Raw genomic sequence first — 23385 nt, 5'->3', positions numbered from 1 at the left:
CCCCACAACCTTGGTGAAAACATTTTAATTCAAGGCCTTGAATCAAATGTGCAATTACTTAATCCTTTTTGATCTTCCAAAAGCAGAAACTGTCCTTCAGATGAAGATTTTATGAGATGATATCAAATGGAAACCGGAAAGAGCTTGTACACGGGTACCTACAGAAAAAGATGGCCTGTGCAGGTGTGTGTGTGAGTATTTGTGTGTTCTCTGTGGAGGCGTCTCTTTCCTGTCCATCGAATCTGGCCAACACAAGTCTGACATGACATTTTCCCCAGGACGTCGAGCTGCAGGAAATGGGGGTCACAGCTTGGGGATTATAAATCTAAAACTCATTTCATCCTGCTGTCATTCCCTTCGTCCTCTTACTTTCCTGTCATATTAGCAGCTCCTGGGCAGATACATAGAAGTAAATCAAATAATATAGAATAGTCTATACCGCACAACAGTCTCTATACCGCACAACAGTCTAAACTATTTGCACGTTTTCCACAAAAAACAAAAAATGTAAACGAGCTTTAAAATTCCTCAAAATTTCCGTTCTGTAGCTCGGATTTACAGAGCATTATTGCTAGACTCGACAAAGAGGCGAACAAAACAACATGCAGTCGCGCAGTGTCGCAGCATGAATAATAAAAAGCTCACAGGATGAAGAACTTCCTCTCACACACAGACAAGAGGAGCTTCCAGTTATTTCATTCACACATAGTGACAAGGAAAAAAAATAAATAATGAAAACTTGGAATTCATATTCTTCCTGGAAGATTCACAGAATGCAGAGCCAATATGCGTTTTGGGCTCTAATTACACTGGGATCCTTTTCATTTGTTTATTGCAAGGCAATGGGCACACACCCCAGCGCAGGCCTCGCTAACTGAAAGTGCTGCAAAGTGACTTTCAGCAGGGCGGTTTGGCATAACCTTCATCGAGCCCAGGGTGTAATTCTGTCAGGTAGCAGACAGTGTGGGTAAATAGGACGTCAGCCAATAACAGAGCGGTGAACAAACTGCAGTCATCACAGTCTGTCCGTGAGCTTTATGGGCCTGTGGCGATTTAGCTTTTAGAACAGGACTGAAATATCTTGTTCCTATACTCAATATATTAAAAGACCCAAAAGAAACAAAAAACATACTGTGTGATCAAAACTATCAGTCTGGATATTAAAAAAAAAAAAAAAAAAAAAAAAGGAAGTCGTGCCTAAAATGTTTGGGCAGTAAGGTACGATTAAAAAGCACAAACAGGGTCCCTTGCTGGGGAACCTTGGGGTCCTGATACTTACTGCAGATGTAAATCTGAAACTAAACACAGCAGCACACCAGCACATGGGGGTAACAGCCTCCCCGAGCAGGAAGCACCACACCACCTGGGTTACTTAATCGTGGTCACTGTTAGGAAGCTGGTGTTAATGTTGTGGCTCATTGATATATGTGTGTCATCTAGAATATACAAGTCATTAAGGAATTTCAACTGGTAATGACCCATCTTTGAGACTCAAGAAGATGATTAACTAAATATATAAAAGTTTAGTATATTACTATATGACTTGTGTCTGTATGGTACTGGTGATGTAGGGTGACAAGACCAAAGCTGTCCAGCCACCTTTTTATTCTGTATAGATCTTGGTTTGATGGGAAAAAGCTACGTGGAACTGATCTGCAAGTTGTTCTGACGCTGACTCGCCCGTGCGCGGTCCTGGCTGTGCAATGTGAGGGCCCTTTACAGCGCTTGATGCCAAACTGAGGGCAGTCTGAAGACACTGACACAGGCTGCAGTGAAGGAGCTAACAGCAGAGATCCACAAGCAAACTGCAACGGCTGATGTCACCGCTGCAGAAATACCTGCTATGATATGTACTGGGGTGGAAAACTTTAAAAATATATATTTTGACATCTCTGATGCAGTTTTCTTCTCTAAAAGTGCCAGCCTGTGCAATTTAAAAATGCAAACCCATGACCTCTGGGAATGCGACACATTGTGTATGCTTAAATGTTTCCTTCTCCATTATGCAGGTCATCATTTCCTTGGATAAAAACTATAATGGTGCATTTACTGGAACTGTGTTCAAAGTCATGCTGAAACTGTTTGCCAAGGGATCTCAAATGTTTCACCTGCCCAGTGTGACAGCAGTCTGCAGCCTCCTCTGGCACAGATAGTAACCAAAAACAAAAACTTGTAAACTGATACAGAGAGCAGGACAACTAAAACGCTGTCTCAGGCTGCAAACTCTGACGTACTTCTTCCAAGACATCAAACTGAGCTCAAGCTGTGCCTTACATTCCAGTGCCTTGTTTCCTCTAGCATCAGCAGCGCCTACAGCCTCTCTGGGGGGGACGAGTACGTCCCTGCAGCCTGAGATCAGCCAGCAGAGCAGGCCGAGGCCAGCTGAGCTGACTGAGCAAGCCTGGCTCTGGAGGACAGACACACTATTCACTTGCAGCATCTGCTCTAGTGAGACAGAGGCGCCCTGAGATGAGAACGGCCTGCACAGTACATGTGCAACTCTCTCATAGGACTAAACATAAACATGTTTACAGCAAGTAAATTCATTGCCTTAATTAGATAAATATAGCATTACAATTTTAGAAGTTAACTATAGAAACATCCGCATGATGGGAGCTGTTCTCGTCTGCGGTGACCCTGGGTTTGTCAAGAATGACCCCACCACCACCATTTTTTTTCCTACCGGCAACATATAGTAAAAGCAATGAACTCTGGGAAAGCACTGATGCTGGCGGCTTCCGCCAGTCCTCTGAATATAGGGCACGTCATGTAAATGATGAATGCTCAGAGGCTGCTGTTCCACTTCCTCGAGCGAGGAAGGGCACAGAGCATGCAAATGTATTAGTCTAAACACGAAATGCTAAGAAAGAAAGAAAAAAAAAACAACTATTCTGCCAGTCAGTTCTAACAGATTAATCCTTCAAATGAAAAAGATTAATGACGTCTGAAGTGTTGACAAAGGTCTACAAAGGAGGTGCATGGCTTTATCGGGGCTGTAAAGTAGGTCGATGTCTCAGGGTTTTAAGAGAGGCAAACAGATCTCAGAGTCATCAGTGTTATGCCTGATAATGTACACATTGCAGGACAAGCCATTAAAGAGGAACAGGGGGATTCTCTTGGCCTTAAAGTGGAAATCGGAGAGGTGTTGACCGATAAGAGAGAGCCTGCTGCTTGTATAAAGTCACTCAGCAGCTCAGAGCTCCTCGCTGCTTCACCTTCAGCCCTGAGGCTTTTAAAGCGTGTCCTCTCCTGAGTGCCAAACAGGAGTTCAAGACATACACCTTTTTTTTTTTTCTTCTTTTTCTTTTTTAATACAACTGGAGTTGGAAATGTATTTGACAGACAGCCAAGTTTAAAGACTTATAAGCCTAATGTGAGACTTCAGAATAATTTCCAGTGCAGCAACCAGTTAGTCTCTCTCTGAAGCACTATCAATCAATGCTGTCAAGAGCAAGATGCTAATCTTTGAGAGAGCTATACATCATCTCCGCAGGCAGCGGATAAAAAAAAAAAAAAACAACAAAAAACAAAAAACATAAAATGGCGCTTCTTTTATGCATGTGAAATGAAATAAAGTCCAAAACAAACTCCTAGCTTCTCACATGAGCCTTCTAAAATTATTTCCAAAGGGGATCATTTTTGATGCCGATTTATTTTGCAGTGTTGTTTGGAAGCTGGATCTAGTAGTGAAGAGATCTTTACACTTTTGAAAGTACAAGCTGCTACAACAGCTGACTAGCATTTGTGCTAATGTAAATAACGTTTTACAACTAACTTCTCCAATTATCTTGTTTATTTTTAAGTAACAGGATTTTCATTTAATGCCACCTTTTTTTTTTTTCTTCTTTTTTTTTTTTTTAAACCACACATCATAAAACCACTGATTGGAGTGCCAAGGCCATACTGCACTGGACCCCTAGAGCTCTTCCCTGACAACATAGCTTCAAGGACTACGCCACATAAATTGCTATATGATGAAAAAGTGGTGATTTGAAACGAGCTAGCTGAAGTGATTACAACATCTCACTAGGATGTCTCCCACGTGTGACCTAAGCGGGGTGTTCTGGATGCCCTGGGGCAGACCCAGGACATGTTGAAAATAGATCCCTTGATTGGCTTGGGAATGCCTTGGTGTCTGCCTGGAAGAGCTGGAGGAGGTGGCCGGGGAGAGGGAGGTCTGGTCAATTTAGACCACAAAATTATTAGCAATGTTTTCACTGAGCTTAGATCAAAGGATCAATAAGGTTGAATATGTGTTGATCTACAACCATGACACAATCACGTCTACGACAAGCTAACCAGTAACCCTTATGACTTACTGGTTAACCCGTCTAGGATGCAGCCCAATTTTTGCTGCCCACACATCAAGTGGGCCTGTCATGACCTACTCTAAATACAGCTAAAAGACGCATGTCATTACAATTGTACAGCAGTTTTGTTTTTTTCTTTTTCTTAAATACAGTCTACTCAGGGAGTGATTCTTGATAAACCTACTCATCTCATATTTTGACTTGAACTACAACTTGTGCAGGTTTATCAACACTGCACTGACTTTCTGCATTCCCTTCTAACACCATCTCTCTTCTGCCGCAGAACGACTTCACCCTTTGGTTACACTTCGTAAACAAACCCTGAAAATAACCCTTGGATCTGCACGACTGCCAGCAGATTTCCACCACAACCGCATACAGGCTTGTGTCATCTTTTAGAAAAAGCTTCTTAGGATTAGTCAGACCTCTAACAGTCCGCATGTTGTTAATATAAAACCCATGTAGTATGTGTCAGTCGCACAAATCACCTTGTGAAAAAACATGATGTGGTTATATGCCAGCCAGTGCCACACGGCAGGGATAACAAACAGATTTGTTTGCCTCTAGTTCATCTTTACGGCATGACTGCAGCTGGAAGCTATTCTGCTGTAGCTGGTGCATATGCACTACGCAGGCTACAGCTCTATCTGACCAAATAAAGTATGCGCCTGCTTCTCTTTCAGTCAGTTCCTTGACATCAAATAAATATTTGGGATACACACCTCTTTTGTCAAGTCACACAGTAAAGCAACACACTGGTTTTGGGTTAGAGAGGCAGTACTGTTGTTTAAATTATAAGTATAGCCTCAAGTGGGTTTTGTATGGTTTTAAATCTCCTGATAACATATGCCTGAATCATCATTTTAAAAAACTAATTTCAGGAGACTGCTCATGCACAGAGTGGGATTAAAAAAAAAAAAAAAAAAAAAAAAAAGCTGTTTACAGTTAATGCATGCCACGTTGGGCAGTAATGACCAGTTTCAACCCACACAGGTCTTCAGACAAAACGCTATCAGCAGGAATATAAACAGGATGAGAAAGAACACGCTTACCTCTGGAAAGAAATGGAGGCCACACAAAGTATGCTGTTCAAACTGTTAACAAGAAAGACTAACAACAACATTTAAAAATTAGTACACTTATGGCTCAGTCAGGTGGTTGCCTGGCGAACACATTTAATTTCTTCGCATTCTGCAACTGTTGCAAGTAGTTGTAGCAACCAAATAGTTGCACAGAGGTTGAGAATACGACACCCTCAACTTCTGAGCGACTACTTTTGAAATGATTGCACATGTAGTCTATATGAATTTATGCTTATGTAGACAGCAACTGATTTGCGATTGTTGCTCATTTGTCACTGATAATTGGAACATTATTGCAAAGAGATTGTGTGTAATTTCCAACAAAGCCTGTTCAACTGCAAAGCAAAAGCTGACAGTTGCAGACTTGGTCCCCATCTTTGAAGCAAGCATTTAAAATGCTATAAGATTAGAATAATTAGAACAGAATAATTCTGAGAGCTCGGGTGCTTCTACAAAAAAATGCACCCTTCCAGAGGTTCAAACTGCCGTGTTTTAGCGTCTAAAGTTTTACTGAAGTGTTACTGTAAATAAGCCAAAAGAAAAAAAAAAAAAAGAAAAAGAAAAGGATACTTCTCCACTTAGTTTACTGTGGGCACACACTAAGATTACAATGAATTAAGCAATATTTCCAAACACTACTACCTCTAATGCTTTTTTGGATGAGCTTTTGATTGTAAAAATTGTGGATTTCAAAGGGGAACTTTTGTAATAGATGATACTGCAGATTAGAAGTATGTTCTTCTTTGATTTTTTTCTGATTAAATTTGTAACACTTTTCACACTTTTAAACTGTCTCACAGCATGTGCCTTTATGAAGACTGCTCACTTGTGTTTACAGCTGGCATTATTATAAGACACTATGGATAAAAGCGTGGGCTAAATGGTTAAATTGTAAACAGCTGCTACGGGAGGAAGTGCCTGCTAACGGTGCAGACTAAGAGCGAGTACAGGGAATAGGGTGAGTGGGTACAATAGAACTGGCTTCTCCCCACTAATTAGCTTGAACCTTGTAATGCATTATAATAAATGAACAAAGTCTAAGAATTCGTGGCCACAGAAACCTGAACTGGCCATGTATCACTTTAGCAATGAGGGTGTTTAAGTTTCTAATTGAGGTATCAATTATTAAAGAGGCCAATTTCCGTTTCAATTGTGAGGTGAAGTTGCACATTAATTCTTTGTGCTATTGCTGGCCGTTGGCCGAACTGTCCAGCCAACACCATTTTGTGAACGGTTCCTACACCTACACCAAACTTTTGAAGACACCTGGAGTGTTAATTAAGACATTCTGAGTTGACTTACCTAGATAGAGTGCAATCTTTCCAAATCTGTAGACTGACTGATTCACACAACTACACAACAACATGACAGTAATTTGTCGCTTATGACTTTTACTTTACTATTCAGGTAAATTTGTTATCGTTATCTACTTGTAAAAAGTAGAAAAATCATAAAGTTGAGCCCTCTGATTGATCCAGTGTTAACCGATTGATCTACAGGGTGGGCCATTTATATGGATACACCGTAATAAAAATGGGAATGGTTGGTGATATTAAAGTCCTGTTTGTGGCACATTAGTATATGTGAGGGGGCAAACTTCTCAAGATGGGTGGTGACCATGGTGGCCATTTAGAAGTCGGCCATCTTGGATACAACTTTTGTTTTTTTCAATAGGAAGAGGGCCATGTGACACATCAAACTTATTGGTAATGTCACAATAAAAACAATGGTGTGCTTGGTTTCAACGTAACTTTATTCTTTCATGAGTTCTTTACAAGTTTCTCTTTTTTTTCACAGCCATTGACATGTTGAAGAGGTTAACATGTGAGGAGCGGATCGAAATTGTGTTGATATCTGGTGAACGCAGTAACCGGGTCATTGCAGCAGATTTCAATGCCAGACACCCTACGAGACCACCCATCTCCCATGCTACAGTCAGCAAACTGCTTGCTAAGTGTCATGAAACTGGTTCAGTGTTGGATTTGCCAAAATGTGGATGCAAGAAAACTGTCACTAATGAAGAAACATCAGTGGCTGTCCTAGCTTCATTCAGCAACAGCTCACAGCGTAGCACTCGCTGCATGTCATTGGAGAGTGGCATTAGTCGAACATCCTTTCGGCGGATATTAGCTACTCACAAATGGCACCCTTACAAACTCCAGCTACTGCAGCATCTCAACGAGGATGACCCAGATCGGCGCACAGAATTTGCAGAATGGGCAAAACAAAAATTGGAACAGGACCCGCAGTTCACACAGAAGATTTTGTTCAGTGATGAGGCAAACTTTTATGTGAATGGTGACGTTAACAAACAAAACCACCGCTATTGGTCTGACACTAACCCACATTGGATGGATCCCTTCAAGACTGTTGGAACAACAAAAGTGATGGTTTGGTGTGGTATATGGGGAACAACGATAGTGGGTCAATTCTTCATCAATGGAAACCTCAAGGTCACTGGATATTTGAAATTGCTACATGATGATGTGTTTCAATCTTTATGCACTGAAGCTGGCACGTTCTCTGAGTTTTTCCAGCAAGATGGTGCACCACCACATTATGGGTGCCCGGTCCGAGCATTCCTAGATAAACAGTTTCCTGGAAAGTGGATTGGTCGTCGTGGGCCAGTTGAATGGCCCCCAAGGTCTCCCGATCTGACCCCCTTAGACTTTTATCTTTGGGGTCATCTGAAGGCAATTGTCTATGGGGTGAAGATACGAGATGTGCAGCACCTGAAACTACGGATACGGGATGCCTGTGCTGGCATTTCTCCTGCAGTGTTACTATCAGTGTGTGAAGAGTGGGAGAAGAGGGTTGCATTGACAATTCAACACAATGGGTAGAACATTGAACACATTTTTATAAGTGGTCAGAAACTTGTAAATAACTCATGAAAGAATAAAGTTACGTTGAAACCAAGCACACCATTGTTTTTCTTGTGACATTACCAATAAGTTTTGATGTGTCACATGGCCCTCTTCCTATTGAAAAAACAAAAGTCGTATCCAAGATGGCCGACTTCTAAATGGCCACCATGGTCACCACCCATCTTGAGGAGTTTGCCCCCTCACATATACTAATGTGCCACAAGCAGGAATTTAATATCACCAGCCATTCCCATTTTATTACGGCATATCCATATAAATGGCCCACCCTGTAGATCAATCGGTTACTTCAACCCATGACTTCCTACACTACTAAAGGCAAAACAAAAGGTGCCATCCCTCTGTTTTTGGTTGCACAATAAGTTCTTAATGACACAAGTTGGAAATCATATTTACAGTAAATGTGAGGGTAATAGGAAACCAATATAAATGCTGACTGTGTCATTATTCTGTTGCGGTTACATTTCATAATGATAATTAAAGGAAGACATTTGTTTTTGAATATTTGTCTCACAACTAAAACTTACACTAATGTTTAGCAACGAACTGTTGCTTCAGTTAACAACATTAACTAATCCCACAGTTAGCACGAGACGGGTCATGTGAAAGCTTTCCCAGCACTTGCCTTGCTGTCAGTCATGCCCTGCCCCTATGCACCTGGTCTGTAGTGAGAACCAAGGGTTTTTAGGTAAACACCAACACAGCTCGACTCTCTCGTTTAGACAAAGGAGGCATTTAAAAGGTGAACATCTACAAGTTCCTTCTCTCTTCTTCCCAGCAACTGGTAAGCTCAAGGGAGGAGTCTGAGTGCCTGAGAGCTGAAAATGAGGACTCCTATCAGCAGCAAGTCAAATTAAATCATCGGCAGCAAATCACGAACACGGGGAATTACAAGAGATTACTGCCCCCGTCCAGCCCTACCCAGACCCCAGAGAACAATGGCCTGTAATCTGTCTTAATTCCCAAGCTAATCAACTCAGGGCTCAGAGTCTCATGGCAGCAGTGACAGGGAACAGCAGTTCACATCCACCCAAATGCCAAACTGACAGACAAAACTAAATGCAGCAAAGCCACAGTATAACTCCTCAGATCGCTCACCACTCATGCATTTTTAACATCTACCAAAATCTGTAATTGTCTATGCCCAAAACCATTTTCTTCAATGTGTTTTAAAGCCTATTCCATTTCTAAGGGAGTTCATACAACACCCTCCACTGTCAGGGCTTTTATTTTTAATGTAATCTTCATTGCAGTGCTACTGGTGTGCAGGCTGCTCTCCCTGGTGATCTGCCTTGCGTTAAGGAGGCTGGGGGCTCAGCATTAAGCCTCACTTAAAGCTGCAAAACTTTAAGAACAGCGTTTCTCCTTTCATCCACCAAGATGACACATAAACCACATGTCTTTGGTCATCCTCCGTCTTACTCTCTGGCCTGTCAGGCCAGTTCCAGCACTCTCAAGCCCTCGTGATCTTCAGGTTTCACTAGCTGACAGGTAGACATGCAACTACAGATGTCATGCATTCAGCTCCAATGAATCATCTGACTAGAGTTAACATGTGGGAGTTTGTGCATCTCTGATGAAACCCACTTCTACAGAACACATCTTCTCAGAAGAAGTGATTTGAGGCTATATAATTTACGATGTTGCTAAGCAAACATATGGACTCAGATGGCAGTTTTTCCCCAGCAGCTTTCTAAGTTTAGCACAGTTCTGCAACACAACACACCTTTACGAGAGTGATGTTTGTTACCATAGCATTACTGTGACTTTATAGTCATACTGAAGGCTATGCAACACTGATATCTGTTTTTTTATATACAGTATTAGTACCACCCTTTTGTCCCCACTGTCCTTTACGTTGCTTTAGTTCATTTAGGTTTGAGGGTATTCATTATGTACAGTTCTCTTAGAGAGGGTCTGTTGGGATGTCCACTGTGAGGAAGATTAGAAACTCTCTTGAATGCTTTCCACTTATGAATAATGTCTCACTGTAGAGTGATGCACTTGGCAACCTTTCCTGGACTGATGGGCATCAACAATTACTTATCTAAGATCACTGCTGATGTCTTTTTCACTTTTCCAAGGTGCTTTTTCCACCTTGACACTTTGTTAGGAAACAGCCGAATGCTTCAGACCAGCAAACTGCAAAAACTTCTGCTTTTATAGGGGGAGCCCACACTTGTAGCATCTGGTCGCTACTTACCTTTTTAATTCCTGTGGAAGCATGAAAGGTATACTTTGTTTTTCACAGGACGGTGAAAACTCTTTGACATGACAGCAACTGCAAAATTACATAGAAACTGAATACATGACATCAGGATAGTGGCATGTCAGTTACAAGATCATGAAGGCTGATGAGACAAACTGTCATAAACAAGCCTTTGTTTTTATGTATGCAAGTCTAGTTTTCTTAGATTAATTTTCCCCATGTTTTGAAATGAAACATCACCTGTTTTTCCTTTAACAGAAAGCACTGGCAGTCATGTTTGCAAATACCCTTAAAACCTAACCAAAAACATTTCATCTAATAGATATCTTTATGGTTCAGGGGCTTCCTAAGATGTCCTCAGCTTTCTGCGACGAGGCAGGGTGTACTTGGTAATATGAAGTCATTTGAAAGGTTGTAACTGTAACAACGGTTGTTTAGGAGACACCTGTTAAGCCTGATGCATTTTAAATCATGTTAGCCTAAAAACACGGTTCAGAACAGTCTTTAACAGCTACATATTGCAGCTAGGCAAACAGCTTTTACCTGTATGCGTCCTGCCCTCTACTGAAAGGAGAAATGACTAGTAAACATATGGCAAGTCACAAAATCAACTCTTTGCAGAAGGCATGCATAAACATTTTAAAAGAACAACAGATGCAGAGACATCTGACTCACTTGGCGCAGGCCAAAGTAATGATCTAAACAATACAAAATGTTTTGTGTGATGGAGGCTGCACCAGCTCGCTTTCTTCCAATCAATGCAGATGTTTATCCGCTAATCTACCAACAGCTTGGGCTGAAGTAAACATGCTGCCTGGCTCTGTTCTGCCTCAAGCATCATCAGTGCTATCAGTAATGAGGACAGGATGAGCTACCACCTCTCCCAGTTCCCTAACAGAACATGACTGTTCTCTCTTTCCCTGTGGCTCCATTTCTGCACGAATGAAGCCCCTCTGCCACAATACCACGACCAACCGCTAAGATGGACAAACTAATTTGTCTGGGGTGGATGTTTGAAAAACAGAAGGGTGGAGAGCTGGGAACTGGTTTTCTCAGAAGAACCAGCTATGAGGTACTCAATAAAGCCCATATTTTAGAAATGAGAAGATTACCGAGAAACACAAGTAAATGAAAAAAAAAATTCACAGAGAGACAGAAGGAAAGATGGAGCTGCTGGAGGAAAAGAGAGCAGACTGAGGCAAGCCACAGGGGAGATGGCAGCCGTGGGTGCCCTTGAAATTGCCTGACTCATTACTGCAGCAGCACGGCCATGCATGGTGATGGCAGGCTCAGAGAGAGAGAGCTCTCGGCCAGGCACTGACAGTCAGAGAGTGAAAGACAGCCCTGTTTTTAAACCACCAGAGGAACACTTCAAAGGCTGGCGTGCTCATTCTCCATTTTCAAACGCCACCCTGCACTAGAGCGAGGCAGACGGGAAAATGCTAATGGGTTTCTGTGATTAACCCCCGTGTTTGTGTCCTGATAAGCATATAATGCCTTGCTATAAGAATGGTGTTAATAGATAGCAGCACACAGGTACATCTGGACACCCTGAGTGACAGGTCTGTGTGGGTGACTCAAGACTACAGTAATCATTTAATTCTTCTGCAGCGTGGGCTTCAGTCAAACTGAGATTAGCATTACTGCACAGCTGCCTGCTGTATACTCCTCACACATATACTGTACAGCATCTATAGTGTCTGGGAAAAACAAAACAAAACTTAAAGTTCCAAATGTATGGTTAAGCAGTGGTTGCAATCTATTTTCCTCTTTATCTGGTCCAATACAACTAGAATGTAGAGTGATAACGCATCCCTCGAGCAAGTAGACTGCAGGAAGAGTGTCAATCTCTGCGATGCTGTGGTTGCATACAACCCACTGACAATCTTCATCATCACAATTAAGGCAAAGTGGCTGCTGTGTCTTCCATTTTGTCCTCCACAGGAATTGACTTCCAACATTAAGGGCCACAGCAGTGTGGTAATAAGTATACAACTCTGTCCAGCACCAATCAGGGTGCAGTAATCCAGCCAACCTCTTTTTAAAATCACTCCAGCACTCCATTAGCATGACTGATGTATGACTGAATTATTTCACACAAAATAAAGCTCTTGCTCAACCTGGTTAAGGAATGAAGCTCTGTGGATAATGATATGCGGCCTTTTGGATAAACCCTTATTTGATGAATTAACCATAAAACCGACAGGGGGAAATTTTATATACATGCCATAATGGGTTGTCTGGAGTGTATTTAAATGTGGATATTTATGAGACCATCTACGGCTCTGTTTAATGTTTTAGATTACAAGACGTTTGGAAGAATGTTATATTAAGAGTGCTTTTTGCTCTTGTACATTTTAAATGGGTGTCCCAAATCATCCAATATGACTGCTGGAATAAAATCCTACCTAATCAGAAAGCATTAGTTCCCTGTCAAATCTCTGCTCCCTGAAGCAAATGGCAGAGCTGCAGACAAATCCTCCCAGATCCTACCTTAATGTCCTTTATGTTGAGGGAAAAAAAAAAGTGTACGAGCAAGCACTTATGTGCTGAGTAAATGCCTGCCAGATGTGTACACATCACCATGCAAAAGTCAGGTGTCATATGTGTTTGTGCATTACAGATTTGGCCACAGCAGCATTTACCGGTTAAAGGATGCAAATCAGCAGGAGGCAAAGCTCTCAACGTGGCATCAAGACTCAGGGCCTGAGGTCAGCAGAGTGACATGCCAGGCTAAGGAGATTACATTCTGCTACAGACTAACGAAAGGCTGCTCTTGTGAGTAGACACTGACCAACCAAAAACATCAGAGTTAAAGCAGTAGTGGCATGACATAACAGAAGGGTGTTCCATCTAAACCTAGCTTGAGAATAAGAAACAAAAAGGTATCTCATGTGGAAATGTGTTGAGAAGAGCCTAAATAAAAATATAAGCCATGACTGACTTGACTTTACATAGTAAAATGAGCTATTTAAGGGTCAACTGCTCAGAAATTAGGCATTAGTTATTCTGCAAGTTTCTCCAAAATGAAAAGCTTTTTCCAAAGAAGGTCTTCTGGCAGACACACAAGAGTTAAAAAAAAAATGTTTGTGCTGAATGTCTTTGTATTTCGTCGTGAAGGTCTATTCTATGATCTGGTCTCAGTCTGGGTATGCTTCCTTCAAATGTAAAAAACTTGATTTCTTCCATCCTTAGAATGCCGATTGTGTAACACACAAATCATCAGCCTTCTGCTTTCTGGAAAGCTGTGATAAAGATGAAAAAAATATATATATTACTGAGGAAAAAGAGGCGGCATCTACTTGCGGGGTGATGAAGATGTTGACTTAACCTAAATTCAACCACTGCTGGGAAACTGGACAGTAATGCTGAACTATTACGACTGACAGTAAGTTTGACTTTCATTTTCCCCCAAGAACAAAATCATAACCAAACTAGGGAAACTCTCCTTGCACTCTCTCCAGAAGATTTCTGTAAGAATTCAAAACTACTTCGGCAAAGACCTTGCTAGCCTCTCCAACATTTCAACATAATGAGGCAAAGCTTTGGCACTCGGCCTACCAAATCCTTTCCCCATATCTAAACAGTTCCCCACTCTACAAAAACTCTAACATTTATTTTAAATACACCATCATACTGGCAGGGCATGTGCCCCTTTGGTCATGACTGTCAAAACACTGGATGTGATCTCTGCTGCATTTTAACACATCCTCGCCATGTTGTTTTGGCATTTAGTGAAACACTGCTGAGCCTCACGCTAAAAGTGACGTTTAAGCCTGCAGGCATAGCTCTCGCATTTGTTTCTGTTTGACACTCAGCTCCTATCTGCTCACTGCAAAACAAATAAATAACATGGAAAATGTGCAAGTTGTTCGTCTGATATAGATGAGGCATGATGTAACGAGCTCTACAAATACGAGTTTGCCAAGATCATCATGGGACATGCTTGTGTCTGATGGGGCCACTGTGTGCGCACACTCCGTTTCAGTATTGTGGATCTGGGAAGCCTCCAAGTCTCCTGCCAGAATACAAAATGCCAGATCGCCACCATGAAAAGAACTCCAAGCAGAGGGACAAGCCGGTGTCCAAGAAAAGAGAAACATCTTGTGTTGGGCCTAATTACTTCTGCTCCAAGATTACACAGTTTTGACCTTTCTCAAGCTTACAGCACACAGCCTGATTGGAAACTGATGAGGACAGCATTAATACACACAGCACTGTTAATTATATTTAATGCAGAACAAGGGAGGGGAAATGTAGCTATTTACTATGCACAAACTGCCTAATTATGTTTCCTTGTAACCCTCAAACACCTAGATCATACAAATTGGTTTTAATCCAATTAAGTATTTTTTTCCCCAATTAAAGAAGTCTCCACAGATTTTACAAGCCAAAGTCTGTTTAAAGCTCTTGGGGAATAAGTGAAAAAGTTCCATGAAGACATTTGGAGAAGTAGCTGCACAAAGTCAAGTGATGACACTTGAGTCAGAGTCTGTTATTGTTGAAATCTGGAAATGTGAAGACAGAAAGAAGTGAACTTACCTCACAAGACTTCCTCATCTCTGCTGCTACAAGTACAACATATCCAACTGAACTGATGGTCAAGTGCAGTGCCAAATTATTGTAAATGGACAAATGAGTTGGGGTGTGTTATCTGAAAATCCGCTACTGTGGATTATGTACAACAGTAGATACAGAATGGTTGACATTTTAAGAATTATAAGAAGTGAAATGGGAAAGCATAAAGCCAATCACATCGTTTTATCCATCCATGGCAAAAGCTGAGGTTTATGAAGGCTTCAAGTGTGGTGGAAAACATATCTCCTGATGTAAGAATGTGAATGATAAACCAAGAAAATGGTAAATGCACAATGTGAAAGTGGAGAGCAATTCTTTAAGTGCACTAATGTTGATGAAACCATAAATTTGTAAATTGTAAACCATAAAACGCCACTCTCCCCATTCTTTATTCCCTTTATTCGTAAGGGGTTGTCTGACTGGTGGGATTTTCTCTGTATTATTGCATCATCTTTTACAGTACAAAATACCTAAAATGTAATATGTTTAATTAGCGTGGCAAAATTACCAAATGTACTTAGTTTTTGTTTTAAATCAGATTTGACTTCTGAATTTGCATGTTTTGGTGATCAATGCAATATAGATTATGCCCTGGTTTTACTTTCACTGAAAATAACTGCCTTACCTATATGGCTGCCAAGTGGCAAGACTGGCTACTAGAAAGACTTTGACCCAATGCAGCTTGGAGGTGTGGAGACATGCCTATGAGCCCTCTGCAACTGGGAGGCAAGTGGTTGCTGGCTAAGTGAAACTGATCACAAGAAAATATGTGGTGCTGGTTGGGACAAACTTGTTTCCCTAGAATCCAGTGGTTGAAGTAGCAGCAGAGATGTGAATCACCACTTCCACTGAAAACTTTCAAAAGGAAGTCATCAAACATGTGATGCAGATGCAGAATTGGGCATTTATTTGCTAGTTAAACTGACAGTCTCGATGTTCAGTCAACTATATGCATAGTTAGTAATATAATCACAGCTAAATCTGTGGACAGAGTTGTGGGCAGGCAGACTGGAAACTAATAACATAAGGAAGTTTTGAATATTCAAGGTGGAAGTCAAAAATAAAAGACACATGGTGTTATTTGGGATTTCTTAATTCACTTGCAGTCTGCATATAACCCTTCTCACTCATTAACAGTACCACACCACAAAAGGAGAGTGTCTGAGGTCATGAATAGTCAAAGGCTGAGACCATCTCGCTGATAGACTTTCCCTGATGGGATTAATAGTTTTTCTGCTCCTGACTGAAATTCCAATTCTAAAAAGAAGAACAGTAAGCCCCAGAATAAAAAAATAAAGTATACAACAAAAGCGGCATCACGAAGTTAGAGCCAGACACTGAAACCGAAAACTCAGACTTCATTAGTGATATATCCAAAAGAGACTTGAGGTTTTGGTTTGAGATGCACTGAAAGACAGTGAAACCTCAAAACCCCCACCGAGTAACTATAAATCTCTTTTATCAGAAACATCACTGTGCTCACTATCAAGAAAACAAAGTGTTTTATGTTACATACAGCAGATATGAACATCTACACTGGCAACAGCAGGCATGAAAACGGAAAGGAACTCCATAACATTAGACTGGAATGTGTTGCTCTGTATACTGGAGCAGAGAAGGAAAAGGATTAGGAGCTTTGTTTCACAGTTATTGGATTTTGGCTCCGTGGGAATGGAAATACCCAAATGGTGAAGGGAACGCAAACACTGAACTATTCTCGTTAATGTGGAAAACATGACTCAGGGTAAACGCAAATGACACATTAAACACACGCTTTATTGAGAAGTTCATTTCTTCACAGTTACAGTCAATTAGTTCCTAATATTCTAGATTTAAATGAATCACTGAGGAAGGTTTTTTTCCCCCTCTCCTGTTTTCAAGCATCTGTTAGTTGCCGATGTCAAGATCTCTAAAATCAAATTTCCCCTTTAAATTGTAAATTATTTGGGGCTAAGCTGAAAGCAAAGAGATGACAAGAGATAGGGAGAAAGAGAAATGATGTTGATGTGCAACAAGGGCCCCCTGCCAGATCTGAAATGTGGATGTATATGTCTAACTAATCTAAATGCTTTTTTCCTGGAATATTTCCAGGACTTTAATTAGTAATGTGAAAAGAAAAAAAAAAGCCATGCGTTTCTGCGTAGAGAAGCACTTTACCTAAGCAGGAAAGGTCCCCAACTGATTCGAGATCACCCTGGCGATATGAACTTTATTTGCAAGCTTGTTTGTTTCTTTTAAAGGAGAAACTGCCAAACCAGAGGCATAACAATGAAGAAGCAGACAAAGACACTGACAACACAAAACTAAACTTAATTAAATAAAAAGGTGTTACATAACTAACACCTACTTGTATTAAAAAAAAACAAAACAAACAACCCCCACCCCCACCCCAAAAAAAAAACAAAACAGGAAGTCCAAAAAAGTAAAGAAGTTTAAAAAAAAAAAAAAATCTAAATGAATCAGATTTGTCTTATTCTCTTAACTTCCTTGAACACACCTAAAGAGTGACTGCTTCTTTCAATTTCTTTGTGATTCATTCCAGGCAGCAGGAGCTGCATTCCTAACCATCATTTCAGTTCAGTTTGAACCAAGAAATGAAACTATTAACCTCTGATCATAACGGGACTTACAAACTGGAATCTCATTATGATTTCAGGTCAGTGGACTTGTGGGCATCAGGGAGAAGCAAATTAGATGTGCCTCATTCATCAGCACCTGCTGTACCTGAAACACTCAAAAGCAAAAAGCACCAAATCCCCAAACTGCTTCAGTGCAGCTTCTCTGGGCAGGAGTGGACTTAATGCTGAACTGTCTGGGCAGCTCCCACGGGTGAAAGAGTCTGAACGTGGAGCAGAGTGCTGATGGGTTTTAAGAAAATGTCAGCCTCGCTCTTGCTAATGAGCTGTCAGAGTGTGTGCGCTATGACTGACCTGTATTTCCTCGTAAGCCTCGTCGATAGTGGTTACTTGGTGCTGCTCATGTAGCGCCGGCTCGTCGCAGAAGAAACACACGAGGCTTTTGTCGGTGAGGCAGAAGAGCTTGACCTTCTCGTGGTCCTTGCAGGGGTAGGAGCTCCTCTGTGCGTTAAGGATGGCGTCCAGTGGGAAGGCTGAATAGCGCTCCACAATGTTGGACAGCTTGAGACTTGGCGAAAGTAGTGGATCGGCGAAGGTCCTCCGGCACTCGGGACAGTCCCGCGCTCCGTGAGGCTCCTGTCTGCTCCAGTGCTCGGTGATGCACTTTCTGCAGAAGTAGTGCTCGCAGCCGAAGCTGACGGGGTCCTGGTAGATGCTGAGGCAGATGGAACACAGAAGCTCGTCCTTCAGAGAGCAAGCCATTTGCAAAAACTGACACTGAAAGGCATCTAAGAGGGCAACGTCGTGGAGCAGAGTATACTTGGTTCAGTTTGTAAGGACGTGGTTCACTGCCATGTGGGAGTTGACTTCAGGAATCCTGAAATTATCGTCTCTGTTGGGGTGTAAAAACAATAAACAAAAAGACAATAAGGCACCTCAAACCTTTAATCAGCCAAACCCTAAATAAGTTATGTGAAGACATTCTTTTGGTTACACATTAACAAAATCAACTTCAACAACAACCCTTTAATATTTAATCTACAACACAAGAGCTTCTAGTAAGCTGTACTAGCTCTGTACAAACTGATTACACAGTCTAAATATGGGTTTTTAGATTAGACCTGTAATTAGTATTTAAAAAATGACAAAGAAATCACACTTTCCAGTTTCTCAGATTGGATATTTGCTCGTGGTTTTAGTATTTTATTGCAGTGTACCAAGTATCCTTTTATCCAGCAGCATTTAGCACATCAATTAATTTGAAATCAACCGCACATTCATGGATAGTGAATACAATTATCCTGACTTTATTTTAAAGCACTTCAAAATCTCATGCCCTAATGAAGGCGGTGGACATAACTTTAAACAAATCCCTTTAATAATTTGGCAGTAGCGTGTACCACCTTTTTTAAAGCAGTCCCTTTTGTTCTCATAATATAATGCCTGCTCTTTGCTTTCACTTTGTGAGCTTCCTCTTTACCTGGGCAAACACCTGACGTACATTAGCGTTTCTACCAAACTAGTTCTGTACTTTGCTGCACCCATTTCCTCGCTCTTTGAAATGGATTTGCTCATTTCTAATGGATTTGCCTGTTGGTTTGGTGGACTGCAGCAGTCCACCAAACCAACAGACAAACACCTGCAGCAGTCAGTATTATCTCCGTTGCCTGTCCACCTCCTTCCCCGGTGTTAAGAAGCTGCCTTTTAAATACCCTCCCGTAAAGGGCTTCAAGCTCCCGTGCTGCTCTTTTATTTAATTCGCACCATCTATCACAAACTATCGGACCAACATATGAGCTGTTGCTTAGGATAAATACACATTATATAACATATTTCATCCACCTTGCTCGCTGGCAGGGACTGTAAACATAAGCGACCAGGTCCACGACACCGCCAACCACAGCGGGAGGAGATAGGGGACACAAAAGAGGCATAACACTGATTTAATTAGCCGTATAATTAGAAAAGTGTATGTAGGAATCTATACGGGAGGTTGAGGCTTCCCAAAAAATGCCCATTATTAATAGAAGAAACGAATTAAAACAGCAAAAAGAGCCTAAACTCACCAGCCTTCGCTCAACGACATCAGCGGCTCCAACGCAAGTGTCTTTCAGGAAGGGAGCAACACACAGCGGCAACGGATGCAACCAACTGTACCGAAAAATTAGGGGGGCCGGGGACTCGACCACACACAATGTTCGGAAGAAAGATACTTGTCATCTATGACTAACATTTGGAAGATAACGAGAGTAATTTATATGTAGCGTGGTAATTTAAATGATTATCAAGTTGAGTACGAGACAAGGAATAAAACTGTGTAAAGTTTTATCGCCCTCTCCTAATGAATTGACTCGTACTGCCTTTCTTTTCGTTCACAAGCTGCTGCTGCTGCTCAGCTAATTACAAGAAAGAAATATACAGAAATCAACCGTTAGCAACTTTTTTTTGTAGAGCAAATTGCCTGACTTTAAAAAAAAGTTCAGCAGCTGCCATGAAAAGTAACTGCCACTTCTAACTGAAAACAATTTTATTAGTCAGAGAGATGTTGTAGTGTCCAACTTCGACCAGCAGGTGTCAGAAGCGTCCGCAAAAAAACTACCCTAATCTTCAGGTTTAGGTATCGTGACAGAGGATAAGCGTTTGTTTTATCAAAAGTAAACGGTTTCTTCAAGAGCTAGAGAAGAACCGCGGGTTTGGCATATTAAAGCAAAATGCAACAGTTTCGTTTATTAATACTATAAAGAAGAGTGGTTCTGCTGAGACACTGATTAGAGTAAGCATATCCTTCCAAACTGGGACTAAAGTTAATAATGCTGAGAGGTTTGTGTAACACAAGCGAACTATACTTCTTAAAGTTTAAGGATAAATGTGCTGTATGTCATTTCAGTCCCAACTTATTCTAATCATAAATGTCTTTTTTGATGTCTTTGTAAACTTGTGCACTTCATTTTCTATTGTGATGCAATTCAGAGCAGCTCTTTCCTTTCTTGGCTCTGTTTGTTTTATTTTATTTATTTTATTTTATTTTTTTTGTTGTTGGCATGTTCACTTTTGTAAGCTAGAGCCAAACAAAATCTTGAAAGGGACCTACATGTAAAAGTGGGTCACTTGGTCGCTGATGTATCATGAATATGTATAATATGTGTAATAGTGTGTCCAATCATGTTTTCATGTATTACTGGAGAAAAAAGGGACTTAATTGCAATTAAACAGCAAAAATTAACATTTTGTTACACATAAAAAAAAGATATGAACAAAAATGTGTATTTTAATGGAGAGAAAAAAGTTAGGACACCCTACCCCCTAATAACTAGTGTTGCCCCCTTTGGCTGATATAACTTCAGTGAGACACTTTTTGTAGCCTTTTACCAGTCTCTGACATCGATTAGAAGAAAGTTTGCCCCACTCCACAATGCAGAATTCTTTCAGCTGGGGTTTTCTTGCATGTACAGCCCGTTTCAAGTCACCACACAGCATTTCAATGGGATTAAGATCAGGGCTTTGACTTGGCCATTCCAGGACTCTCCACTTCTTAGTTTTTAGCCAGTCCTTGGTGGATTTGCTGGTATGCTTTGGGTCATTGTCATGTTGCTGTCTCCAGTTCCGCTTCAGCTTTAATTGTTTGTTTGTTTTTTGTTTTACAGATGATTTCACATATTCTTCAAGCACCCTCTGATACACAGTCGAATTCATGATGGATTCTATGATGGTGAGCTGGCCAGGTCCTGCTGCAGCAAAGCATCCCCAAACTATGATACTGCCACATCCATGCTTCACAGTTGGTATGAGGTTCTTTTCTTGGAAGGCTGTATTTGGTTCATGCCAAACATGTCTACTGTTCTGGTGTCCAAATAATTCAATTTTAGACTCATCAGTCCAAAGAACATTATTCCAGAAGTCATTGTCTTTGTCTATGTTCACTCTGGCAAACTTCAGTCTGGCCTTAATGTTTCTCTTAGAGAGTGAAGTTTTCATCCTTGAACACCTCCCATAAAAGTCAAACTTGTGTAGTCTCGTTCTGATAGTAGAGTCACGCACTTTCACATCGACAGTAGCCAGAGCCAGCTGTAGTTCCCTGCTACTCTACACCAACCCCACTACACGAAGATGCCACACCAATAAAACCACTGTAGAGGAAGTAAACAACAGTGATTATCTTATTAGAACGCAGTGTTCTTCAGAGAAACATTGGTTCCTGGCATTCGTGTGGATGTTTCTTTGACACATAACACGTGCCCAAACATTGTTGCGAACCAAGCAAACAATGAACTGTGACCCCCCCCCCCAAAAAAAAACAATGCTCAGGAAGGGCTTAAAGGAAGAGCTTTTGATTTAGCCTCCAAATTTCCCAGATTCCAAGGACTGCATCCGCATGATACGTGAGGTCTTGAGGAACCAGAGGTGTGAAGGGTCAGAGGTGATTTAGCCGCAGGTAGGGGACTTACACAATGTTAGGAAGGTGGTTTTAATGCTGTGGCTTGGTGGTGTATTTCACATGAAAATATGCTGCTTCTTTTACTCCACTACCCAAAAGTATAAAACCTTTAAAACTAGCTAGGGTACTCTTTCCATTTTTGAAAATAGAAATACTATTATAGTTTTAAATAGTTTCAGAGGCGAGTGAAATGAGCTCAAAGAAAAAGTCAAGCTTTGGTTTTTTGCGCAGTTTTGTCAAATCAGCAAAATCTTCTGTCTTTCACATTTGTTTAAAATGTTAAAGAATAAAACAAGAAATGGAAGACTTCTGACCGAGAACATGAGGTACCAGGCAGAGAAAGCGCAGCAGCAGATTGGACTGAATAATTGTGAGCAACATCAAGCAGAGCAGGTGTGAAACAGCAGCAGGGATCACTTCTAGGATAAATGAGACTTACCAAATGCAAGTCTGTTTACAGAACATTTAAAGTAGAATCAAGGAATTTGGATAAAAAGGGTGTGTGATGTTTAAAACTCAGAAATTATGGCTATGATTTTCTTTTTTTTTTTTTTTTTTTTCTCTTCTTAAATGACATCAGAAACAGCAGTATGCGACATTACGTGATGGCAGAGCTTCAGTTCATCCTTTGTCATTTTTTTTTTTTAATTTTTTTTTTTATAAATAGGACAGGGGGAATGAATGAGAGAAAGAGGGGGAGAGAAAGAAAGAAAACCAAAGGGGAGAAGAGACGGTGAGAGGGGGGGGGAAGAGAGAGAAAAAAAAAAAAAAAGAACTCCTGGGTCACCTGTATGGAGAAAAAAAAAAAAACAAACAAAAAAAACAAACAGAGGAGACAGCAAACAACAAAGAGCAACATAATAATAGAGAAAACAAAGCACCATCACAATAAACTAGCTAGCCATAGATATCAATATTTACTAAATAATAAACGATATTGTGCAGCACGCAAGATAGACAGCGCACAGTGTGCTTTGAGGCAGCAGCCAAGAAAGCTTTAGTCCGCGTCTGTGAATACCCATGTGTGCATACCTGTGTGGATCAGCATGCTTGCATTCCAAAGGTTTCTCCATGTAATGATCTGCTAGGGAGTGTGGGGGGGCCACAGCCCCGTCCTCCAGGGTGTGAAGCGGGTATGGAGGAGATCAAAACTCCAGACATCCAGAGGCCCCCAGAACACAAGAGACCATGGAAGACCAACAGAGGGGCAGCCGCGCCACTGTTCCAGTAAGAGCTGAGGAGAGTCCCAGATGAGGGCTCGCCCAGCAGCCACGGAGCAGAAGTCAGGGGGAGTTGCAGTGACGCGCCCG

General features: G+C 41.2%; 1 protein-coding gene across 2 annotated transcripts in view; it reads right to left on the bottom strand.

The window, feature by feature from the left end:
- trim62.1 (tripartite motif containing 62, tandem duplicate 1) overlaps positions 1 to 20665 on the bottom strand; it is a 35767-nt gene extending 15102 nt beyond the window's left edge. Inside the window, exons 1-3 of one of the 2 annotated variants that reach the window (XM_012918532.5) lie at positions 19707 to 20665; positions 19483 to 19500; positions 17995 to 18532 (exon numbers count right to left, since the gene is read on the bottom strand). In XM_012918532.5, the coding sequence (XP_012773986.1) occupies positions 17995 to 18402 (408 nt within the window). In that variant the 5' untranslated portion in view covers positions 18403 to 18532; positions 19483 to 19500; positions 19707 to 20665. The remainder of the gene's footprint in view (positions 1 to 17994; positions 18533 to 19482; positions 19501 to 19706) is intronic. The other variant, XM_004548594.6, reaches the window with a different exon arrangement.
- Positions 20666 to 23385: the final 2720 nt, after the last annotated feature.

This window comes from Maylandia zebra, linkage group LG5 (genome assembly GCF_041146795.1).
Source record: "Maylandia zebra isolate NMK-2024a linkage group LG5, Mzebra_GT3a, whole genome shotgun sequence".
NCBI lineage: Eukaryota > Metazoa > Chordata > Actinopteri > Cichliformes > Cichlidae > Maylandia > Maylandia zebra.
This window is presented reverse-complemented; position numbering and strand designations above follow the sequence as displayed.